This window comes from Odocoileus virginianus, chromosome 33 (assembly GCF_023699985.2).
Source record: "Odocoileus virginianus isolate 20LAN1187 ecotype Illinois chromosome 33, Ovbor_1.2, whole genome shotgun sequence".
Classification (NCBI taxonomy): Eukaryota; Metazoa; Chordata; class Mammalia; order Artiodactyla; family Cervidae; genus Odocoileus; species Odocoileus virginianus.
The window spans coordinates 34645429-34655881 of NC_069706.1; the positions used below are offsets into that span (position 1 = coordinate 34645429).

A 10453-nucleotide genomic window follows, 5' to 3' on the forward strand; every position below is an offset into this window, starting at 1 on the left:
AACCCTCCCTGCTCCCACCAACCAGGGGCCAGAGGGAAAACAAAACAGGTGTTTAAAAAAAAAGGCGAAGCGCACTGAAATATAAGAAGCCACTTCTAGGATCGTTAGTCTTTTAATATATTATTTCTGAAAAAAAAGGAATTAAAAAAAAGTTCCTGACATCTCTTCTGGGTTTTTTTTTTTTTTAATTTAAATAAATACCCTGCCCACCCCCCACCCCGAAAATGCCCCTCCTTCCCCATCACCCGCCCATCCCTGGTGCTAGACCCTCACCCTGGAGCTAAATAAGATGCCCGGTTCAGAGCAGGCCAAGCTCACTACCCAATACTGGTGACTGGTAAATACTGTGAATGAGCCCTCTGGCCCTCCCGACTCCGACTCTCCACTCTCAGAGCCCCTCCCTTCTGCGGCTCCACTGCTCTCCAGACCAGTCTGTCCCTGGCTTTGCGAGGAGTGACGGGGCAGGGAGGGCACAGCTGGATGGCAGGGCCTCTGGGTACTGGGGAGAGTGCCAACTTGGTTCCCTTTACTTGCCCGCGATTCCCCACTCCTTGATCAGGAGTGGATCAGACGGGCCCAGAATTGCCTTACAAACCGAAATAAACATCAAAATAATTACCACCTTCCCCACTCTCTAAAAGAGCCCCTTCTACCTCTCACTCTCTGTCCCTCGCTGACCCGCCCCCCTTTCCTCCTCCCCCATGCTGACCTGGGGTGGGGAGGTCTACTTTGCTCAGAGGGGAGAGCAGCAGGAGGACCTCATTCCCAACTTCAAGCAACCCCTCCCTCACCTTTCTGGGGTTTGCGGCTTGGAACTCCAAGCCCGACCGGCCCGACCGATTCCCCGTCCGGGGGCAAGGGTTAGGGTGGAGGGCAGCGGGGGCTTCTCCCTGGCGGCGCTCTTTCACCTGGTCCTTCAAGCGTCCCTCTTTCGAGGCCAGTCTCTGGGAGAGCCGGGTGCCCCGCCCGCCCCTGGGCCCCGGCCCCCCGCCCCCCTCAGATGGCCGTGTCCCAGAGGACCGTGTGCTGCCGGCGGCAGGGCGGCGTGCCGGACTTGCGGGGCTCGGGCCCGCGCCGCCAGCTGGGGAGGATGGGCATGCTCTCCTGCTTGCAGAGGCCGCGGTCGGGCCGGTGGCGCGCCTTGATCTCCTTGCACACGCAGCGCTTGCGCTCGATCACCTCCAGCAGCTTGCCGTCGCGCTCGCGGGCGGGCTGGGGCGGCAGGGGCAGCGGCAGCGGCAGCGCAGGCTGGGTCTGCACCCCCTCCTCCCGCAACCGGCCCCCCGACGGGGTGGGGTGGGGGAGGAAGGAATGAGGGGGGTCAAGGACCTCAGAGTCACCAGGCCCCGTCCCCACCGCCGAAACCCCACCAAGATCAACGCGTCGCCCAGAAACGAGTCTTCTCTTGACCCCAAGGCCTCACGTCCTCTCCCCCTGCACCCTGGTGCCAGGCAAGGCCTGTCTCCCCTAGGGAGAGCTTGCCTCATAAAAACCGTCTTCCCAGTAGGACGAATCTTTCCACTGCGGGAAGTCTCTTTCTAAAGCCACCAAGGCCCTCATCAGCCAGTGGTGCCAGCCTGGCTACCCAGGTTCTCCCCCACCCCTCGCTCTCCATCCATCCGGCGGGGTCCGCGGTGAGTCCGTGCCAAGGCCCCACCCTGACCTTTCGCCTTTCCTCCCACACCCGGGCCTTCACCCCTACCTGCTCCTTCCCAAATAAAAAGCCCAAGCCTGTCTCCCTCCTCACCTGGCTCAGGGCATCCCTGGGCTGGCTGCAGGGCCGGGGGGTGTGGAGCGCGGCCTGCCGGACTCCGGAGGTGGAGGCCGAACGCCCCAGGCGGTAACCTCCAGTGAAGTCTGAGGCAGAAGATTGAGGAGTGAGAAAGGAAGGGGGTGCCAGGTTCCCCTCCCCCAATGCCCCGAGGACAGGAGAGGCCCCGTCAGACTGAGCCTAGCCTCAACGGAGGGGGGGATGGAGACCTGCTATTAGGAGGTAGGGCCTGGGCCCTGGGAGATTCCCCCAGCCCACCCCATCTGTGTGCGGGGGCAGACGGTGTCACCTCCGTTGCGGTGGCAGGCGGGGAAGGTCTGGCAGGGTATGGGCAGCGCCGTGCGGCCTCCTCCTCGGTCCCCTCCGTGGTGGATCCTGGCCAGCAGGCCCTCTGCCCCCTGGCTCCTCACGGGGATCCCTGATGCCATAGGGCCTCTGTCCTCACGCTCCACCTTGCCTAGACCCTCAGCACTGCCATTCCAGGCCCGGGCACTGTCCTCGATCTCTGCTGGGTGACAAGGAGAGCTCAGAAGCTGTACAATGTGAAGGGTCTTGCTGACCCCCCAGCTACACGCACCATGACCTGGCTGGACCAGGACAAAGATTTGCCCTGTTGCAGGTCACAGCTGGGAAGGGAGGGCCCCGACATCACGCTTCACACACACACACCGGAGGGACGCCAGTCCTGGCACCACCCCTGGGCTGAGAATTGTAGATATTTACTGCTGCCAAACCCTTTTCCCTGTTCAGAGGGGTCTCCCCTACCCCAGCTTTAACTTCAGAACCCCTCCAGCCCCCTACGGGGCCAGAATGATCTTAAGCGGAGAGCAGTGGGGGCTCTTCCCTAGAGCGAGGGGAGAATCCCAAATTCTGAGCTGGGGGAACATGAAGGGGGGCCTTGGGGGAAGGGCTGCATGTGAACTAAGCTCATCTCTGAGTAAGCCTGGCAGAGCATTGCGTTGCCAGGCAACCGTAGGGGCCTCCCTCTCCTCTCCCTCCTGTCTGGATGGGTTGCCATGGTAACAGCTGGGAGGCAGCTGTGTTTAGCTCCTCATGTGCGCACACTCACAAACACACACACCCCTGCAGCCCAGTGGAGGGAGGGGCGGGGAACACAGCGGGACAGGACAGGAGGAGACCAGATCTTGCCCCCTCCCTACTCCAGGTCTTCCTGCCCTACCAGTGCACACAACGCGGGGACCTCACCCCTTCAGTCTGCTGCATGCCCCCATCCCTCTGCTCTCCCAGAAAAGTTCCCAGTTCAGGACAATGGGCTGTGGCTTCCAAGTAACCCCTTCAACACCTCCCCCAGATGATCACAGACATCCCTGGGCCCCTCCCCGTTCCCCCTCCTCACTCACTGTCCAGCTCTTTTGCCTTCCTCCCTCCATACAGGACCTTCCGCTGCAGAGCCCAGCCTGCCCCAAACGTCGAGGCACCCATCTCCTCTTCTTCCTCATCTGGCGTCCCTGCACTGGCGATGACGTGGGCACAGGAGATGCTGGCGAAGGCCCCCCCGTCGGTCCCTTGCTCTTGCAGCTGGATCTTGACCATGGGGGATGGAGCTCCCATCCCACAGCCCTTATTCAGCACCCCCCCAGCCTTGAGGCTCTCATAGGCAGGGGGTCTCTTGAGCCCAGCTGCTGCAGCTGGGTAGGTCCAGAGGGGGGTCAGGGGGCCTGTGGTTGGATCCGGAAGGCTGTGTGGGGAGGCCAGGCAGGCGCGGTGGTGGAGAACCCCAGCTGCTGCACCCAGAGCCCCGCTGTGGGGGCTGGACTTCCCGGGCACAGGGGGCCTCGAGCTGGTGCACAGCATCCCATGGAGGACTGAGATTTCCTTCTCCGTCTTTGGCTCCCCAGCACCCAGGGGCGGGCCAGCTGGCAGGACGGAGTGCGTGGTCACCTTGACTGCTGAGTACACCATGGTGTAAGACACGGCCTTGTCCTTGGGGGCGCCGGGGAGCAAGGCAGCCGGGGCAGGAGGGGCTGCTGGCGCCCCTGCCGCCTTGGGGCAGATCATGCTGTGGGAATTGGGGAGCTCCCGCTCCCCCCGGGGCTGGCCAGAGCCCTGGGGCGGCAATGGTGTTGAGTGGCTCCGGGCTCGGCCCGAGGGTCCCAGCAGCAGCAGGTTGGCAGCGGGAGGCGGAGGCGGTAGGGGAGGCGTCTCCCGCTCCCGGGCAGGCACTTGGGGAGCTGGGGTGGAGCCAGCTGGCTCCTTGGAGTGGCAGAGGACTGGTAGCCTCGAGACCCCGTCGCCGGGGGTTCGGGAAGCAGACTTGGCTTGGGGGAAGGCCAGGAGCGGAGGCCGGTGCTGGAGGAGGTTGGGGAAGGGCGGGGGAATTTCACAAGGAGTGGTCTTGGTGGGCGTGCCATCCCTTCGGCTTGGGAGGGCTGAAGCTGGCCGGCGGTGGGTGAGGGGCTGAAGGGCGTGAGGCTGGTGTGGCGTGGAGGCTGCGGTCAGTGCAGGGGCCCCATTGGCCCGGCCTTCCCCGGCCTCCTCGGGCAGCGGGTACTTCATCTCCTCATAGATGGCCTCACTCTCGTCCGAGTCCGAGTCAGCGCCAGCGGGAGGGGTCGGGCCCCCACCCCCCAGAGGGGGCCCCGTCAGGCCTCCTCCACTCCGCCCTCCTCCCTTGAACACATCGCCCACCATCTCGATGTACACGGGCTCTTCTTCCTGGGCGCCCGCCTCAGGATCCCCGGCCACACAGGAGCCCCTGCTGAGGCGCTGAAGGGGCAGGTTCCCCCCTCGAGGGGAGGGGGCTGGGGGACAGGACTCATCGAAGGACACCGACAGCTGGGTGTTGGGGCTTCGCCTGGGCTTCTGTGGAGGGACCTTCCGGCCGGACTCGCGGCCCTCGGGGGTTGGCTTCTGAGAGCCTGGGCAGGACAGGAAAGAGAACGAGACACCAGGCTCTCAGTCGGGGAAGGAAACGGGGGAGACCCACTGTGGTCTCTTGACTCACCTGCAAGGACATTTATGCCTCTTCATTTCCCCCAGCTTTCCTCAACTCACAGCCCCAGTGGGTTCCTTTCCTACCAGTTGGCCTTGGCGCCTTCTAAAGAACTTTCCAGAGTCTGCAGCTCGCACCCTCAACTCTGCCCCCACCCTCAAGGCCCTTAAAGGCCACCCCTTTCCCAAGAATGAACTTTTCAAGCAGCTTTTCCCTGCCCTTGAATGGTTCATCTCAGGCCCTTCCAAAAAAGAACACCCCCCCCCCCCATTCCCTGTGAGAATGGAACCTTCCACTTCCTGGGTTCTTCCCCAATGAACCCTCCAGGCAGGCCTCCCGAGGCCGGCAGTGGATCCTCCCGGTTCCCCCTTGCGGGGGGGCGGGGGGGTGTCTCACCTGCTTTCTTGCTGGGGGGCGTCTCTGCCCCCGACCCCGCCATGCTAAGCTTGGTGCTGGGGTGCCTCCGGGGCTTGGCCGGGGGTCTTCGGGTGCCGCCGTCCTCAGTGAGGCCCCCGCCGCCCGCCCCAGGCGCGCCCCCCACGCTGTCCATGCTGCCCACCGAGTGGCACGACAGGGAGCGGGGAGCCATGGCGCTGCGGCAGGGGTGAGGGGTGTGCTCCTGGGAGGCGGGCATCGTCATGAAGCCCATCCTCAGCGAGCGGCGCAGCGAGGCGATGTCCCGCACGCGGACGCCCGGCCCCGGGCCGGCCCCGGGCCCCGCCGCTGGGCCTGCGGGAGCCACCTCCTTACTGGAGCTGGGGAGAGAAGACCCAGGGGGAGCCGGGGTCGGGCCTCAGGCCTGGGCCTTCCGCTCCTCTTCCACCTCAAGAGTGAGGAGGAGCGGTGGGCAACCCTGGGGCCTCCCAGGAAGGAGGGCGGGGGCCAGGGTGGGGATGGGGAGAGGCCGAACCCCCGAGGCCTTGAGAAAGGGAAGGAGGCCGGGGACAGGGATGAGAGAAGGTTGAGCCCGTGTGCAGGGGAGCGTCCCTGGAGCTGGCGGGCCCCAGCGTGGGCACCGCTCATGTGGACAGCTCGGCACACGGAGAGGCAGGCCGGCCCGGGCAGCCCAGCCCTGCGTGGCACATGCACCTGCCGCCCGAGCTCTGCTCCTTCTCCCCCTGACGCGGGCCCACGCGCGGCCTCTGGCCTCCCCGCGTGTCCGGCTGCTGCTGCGGCCTCCGCTCCCACACCGCGCGGGCGCCTCCTTTCCCAGACCCTGGCTGTACTGCCTGCCGCATCATCAGAGAGCCTCCCCCGGCTGATCTCTCTTTCCTCCCTGCCTCTTTCTCTCTTTCTCTCCCTCTCCCTCCGTTGCCTTCCTCTCTCTGTTACCCTCCCAGGCTCACCCCAGTTCCCGGTCACAGTCCCTGAGCTTCTGTGTGAGTGAAGGGGGTGGGGGGCGGCTGGCAGGGAAGAGGGGGAGTCGCTGTGGGGTGGGCTCTCATTAGGGCCCTGTCTACTAACCCTTCATTAGGGAGAGATCACTGCAGCGATAGCTCTGATTAATCTAATTAACAACAAGAATTAAACTCCACAGTTTCGAGGGGGGAGAAGGGAGCAGGGAGGTGGCTCTGACTCAGGCTCCAAGAGGCTGTGCCGTCAATGGGAGTGAAAAAGAGAAGTGACAACACAGGAGAGGCCAGGCACCAGGTCCCCGGGGGAATGAGGGGAGGGGGCGAGCAGTGGCGGGGCTGGGGGGGGGGGGGTCAGTTCCAAGCCCTGGCTCTTCTGTAGGGCCCAGCCTGCATGTCCCCCACCACACACACGCACACACACACACAGTCCTGTCACTGGGAAGGGCCAAGTGGATCGTCTCTGGTGCCCCTCAGATGACTCCGTCCTGGACCGTGAGGGCAGCAGGGCCCGCCCCTTCCAAGGTCAGGTGACAGGGGGACCAGGAGCCAGCCCCACACTGTCAGACAGGAGATCGCAGGCCAGAGGTGACCAGGAGGGAGTGACCGGGCCTCTGGGGATGGGCAAGAGCCAACAGGGGCCCCCTGAGCCGGAAGCCCCCTGAGAGGCCAGGGCAGGGGCTGGAGCCAGGAGCCACGAGCAGGACAGAGACAGGGCGTGTGCAATTCCAGCAATTTTGTACTGAGCACAGACTCTGAGATCAGACTGATGACCAGGCTGCTGGGCTCAGGAAGGGCAGAGAGGGATGTGGCCCGGCCGGGTTGGAGTGGGGGAGAGCGGAGGTGGGACAGGAGAGGGGGCGCTCTGGGGCTGCAGCCTTACCTCCTCTTGGCCTCCTCTTCCTTGTGCTGCCTCCACTCCAGCTTGGTTTTTCGGTAGAGGAGGTTCATGTCGTGGGGCAGGAGGTGGGGGCTGGGGGGCCCTGCTCAGCGCCACCAGGCCCGGGGGGCGACCCTCCCTGGGTCCCGGATCCACTTGGTGGAGAGGGATGGAAAGGAAAAAAAGAAATATGTGGGGTGGGTCGGGGCCAGGAATGAATGAGAGAGAGAAAGGAGCAGAGATGTGACTCGGGTCCTCAGAGAAAGGAAAACAGATGGAGGCACAGAAAACCCAACTCCGCCTCCAGGACCCACAGACAGACAGACAGGTATAGAGAGTCACACACCCTGACAAAGGTGTTCAGGGCCACAAACACACACTCTGGAGTGATCAGCCTGATACAGAACCCCATCCTGTAAATCCAGCCTGATCCAGCACACGGACAGGCCCCACAGACCTACAGCAGCCCTGCAGGCACACAAACACACATTCAGACACACCAACCACCAGGTCACGGACCCACCTCTACAAACAGAGGGCCAGACACACAAACTGACATAGGTAAACACAACCTAGAACAGCCAGACACATAGACATAAACACCCTGACACACCCACAGCACACACAGACCTCCAGACACACACAAATCGGCTGCACCGGAGTGGACCTACCTATATAGACAAGGAGTTATGCTGGGGCCTACTTGGCTACACTGCACCCGGCTGGGGAAGGGGGAGACAGTGACTCCCTACCCCCTCTTGGGACCTGAGGCTGGTGGGGGGTGTCATGGGGGCAGGGCGGGGACTCGGGAGAAAGGGTGGGGGCACTCTGAGTTGGGCACCTACAAGACCACCCATCCATGTCTCTCCATTTCTTAACGACCCCCTCGCCAGACCTTCGCCTGGGCCCTCAGCGACCGTCCCCGCCTCCCTCGCTTATGGCCCAAATCACCTTCCTCCTCCAGGATCTGGGAGGCTCCTGGCTTCCTTCTCCCAGTCTCCGCCCCTCCCTCTCACCCGGGGGTCTCCAGTCTGGCCCCATAGCTACCTTCTGAGCTGCGGCCTCCATACCTGCTCTGGTTTCCCTTCCCCCAAACACACTCTCCTTTGCGCCTTCAGCCTCACCTCTCCGCCTAGGCGCCCCTCCTCACTGCCGTCCTCTCCCTTCCCGGTTTGTTCCAAACCTGGTCGGCTTCATCCCCCTCTCCATCCGAAGGCCCCAGGTTCCCGGGCACCCCTCCCCTTCTCCTTGTCCTGCTACCCTGGGTTTCTCCGTCTCTCGCCCCGCCACTCCTCCCTACCCCTTGTCCCCCCATCCCACCTCCCCGCACCAAGCCTCCCCAATTTCTACATCACCGTACCTGGCCTGCCGGGCGCCGGCCCCCCCATGCCGGGCTCCGCCCGGAGCAGGAGGAGGGAGGAGGAGAGACAGAGACCGGGGGGAGCCGAACAGGGCCCTGCCGCAGAGACAGCCCCGCCTCCGGGTCCGCCCCCAGACCCGCCCCCGGCCCCAAACCCACCCTTCCACACCCTCCAAGGACGGAGTGGGAGCGGCGGGGCCGGGCTCTGCCGCTAGGCTGGGGTGGGGGGCATGGGGCCAGCGGAGCCCGCGGGGGGCACTTGGAGAAAGGTCGTGGGATTTGGGGGACCCGGAGCCAGCCCGCCCCCGCTTTGGGGCGTCCGCTCCTCGCCGCCCCTCGCCCCTGCCCCGCCGGGCCGCGCTGGGTTCGGTGTCCAAGGCCCCGGCGGAGCAATCGGGGGTGCGGGGTGCCGAGCGCAGCGGCGCCCCCCAGCGGCGGCCAGGGGCCGGCACACACGCGCGTACCCAGTGTGCCCGGCGCTCCCCGGGTGCGCACCCCGCGTCCGGCCAGGGCGAGGCTGCGGCTGCGGGGCCCGGAGTGCAGTGAGGCGGCGAGGCCGGCAGGGGGGGCCGGTTTCCGGGCGGAGGGGCTCTGAGAGTCGGCAGCCGGACCATCCGCGTCTTTGTCCAGCAGGGGGCGTGCTCCCTTGTCCGCGCGGCGTCTTCCAGCCGCCCCCCAGGTACAGGGAGGGCTGCGAGGCTGTTTCGCTGGGTGCTCATCGCCTTATCCCTGCAGCTTCCCAGGAGTCCAGACCTTATTTCACCACCTGGACTAACGTCTTCTGCCCATCCGCCCCCATGGCCCAAGTCGTCCTCCCAGTGACCTTTGACTCCAAAACCAAATCATAAATACAGCTTTGTAAGTCGTAAATTGCCCCACATTTAATAGAAGGCATTATAAATGCCCCGGGAGAGTTAACACATCAAAAATACATAACTATGGTTTCACATTTACACACCTTGGTGTGAATAAACTTTTATCTATTCACTCAACAAACATTTCCACAAAGACCATCAATGTCCCTGGGACTGCAGACACGGAGGAGCCCAAGTTGATGCCGAGTGTCTGAGTTGGTGGGAAGGGGAGGATTCAAACATAAGTTTGAATAGTTTGTAGCCAGTCATCACCGAAGGAAGGAGGCTCTGGGGGCGGAGCCGCGGGGCTGTGTTGTGAATTTTGCCAGAGGGGAGAGAGTGGGGTGAGGGGTTGTGTGGGAGGCTGCTTCCTGGACCTCATCACTTGGGAGGCCTCGGGATCTGGCTGTGGTAGCCGTTGTTGCCATAAAGAGAGAGAGAGAGAGGAGTGCAGATGCATGTTAACAAAGAGATAAAGAAGAAATATATAAACCGGAGGGAAGGGGGTTTGTTTTGTTTTTGCTTAAAGGTGATTAAAAATTTCCATGAGCTAACCTGAGGAAGGAAGGACGGGTCAACTAGTCTCAATGGCATCAAATGCTAGCTCTGACGCCTTGGGCAAGTAACCCAAGCCTCAGTTTCCTCAGCTTAGACAGTGGAGCTCAAAACCCACCCATGTCTGCCCTGGGCTGTTTTGAGAATCCATGAGCTAATTATGTGAAATGGACAAATATGGAGAATTTTCATATGCTTGGAAAGAGTTCCATGTGACGAACCTGGGAGTGACAGCAGATGTGGTCATTAAAGCCTGCTTTTGCTAAAACAGTTCCCCTCAGAATGCTGCCAAGCATATGAAAGTGAAAGTGGTAGTGGCTCAGTCCTGTCAAGCACACAGTAGGCGCTTAATGAGTGTGTGTGGATTCTGCATAGTGAGCAGGGGATGGGAAGGGTGAGAGGTGGGGGTGAGGGAAAGGGTCCGGGTTTGTGGCCAGCCAGGTTCCTCCTCCAAGCGGGCACATCTGTATGGGTGCTGCTGTGCTAACAGCGGTTGGTAGAGAAAATGCAAGTCAGCACCTTCCTTAGCGCGTCTTCGTGGTGTCTTCCTATCTAGGGAGCCAGACAAGGACACACCTGAGTGAGAACTGTCCCTGCGCTACCACTGACAGCCTTTCTGAACCTCTTGGGTCTCCATATAGACATTTAACAAGAGGAACTTGGGCAATGTTTGGGGTTTGATTCAAATCCTCCAGCACAATACCACGAAAGATTTTGAGAATATAGAG

At 62.6% G+C, this 10453-nt stretch overlaps 1 protein-coding gene across 4 annotated transcripts; it reads right to left on the bottom strand.

The window, feature by feature from the left end:
• Positions 1-84: 84 nt before the first annotated feature.
• NYAP1 (neuronal tyrosine phosphorylated phosphoinositide-3-kinase adaptor 1) lies at positions 85-8863 on the bottom strand. 4 transcript variants are annotated; one of them, XM_070460320.1, is made up of 7 exons: positions 8317-8863; positions 6960-7111; positions 5121-5479; positions 3133-4650; positions 2061-2279; positions 1748-1857; positions 85-1254 (listed from the first exon to the last, which is right to left on the bottom strand). In XM_070460320.1, the coding sequence occupies exons 2-7, from the start codon at positions 7025-7027 to the stop codon at positions 997-999; spliced, it is 2532 nt and encodes an 843-aa protein (XP_070316421.1). In that variant the 5' UTR covers positions 7028-7111; positions 8317-8863; the 3' UTR covers positions 85-996. The 4 variants fall into 4 exon arrangements, with proteins under 4 accessions (XP_070316421.1, XP_070316424.1, XP_070316422.1 ...); XM_070460323.1 differs by having other exon boundaries at positions 2061-2276; positions 8317-8861; XM_070460321.1 differs by lacking the exon at positions 8317-8863 and adding an exon at positions 8081-8247.
• Positions 8864-10453: the final 1590 nt, after the last annotated feature.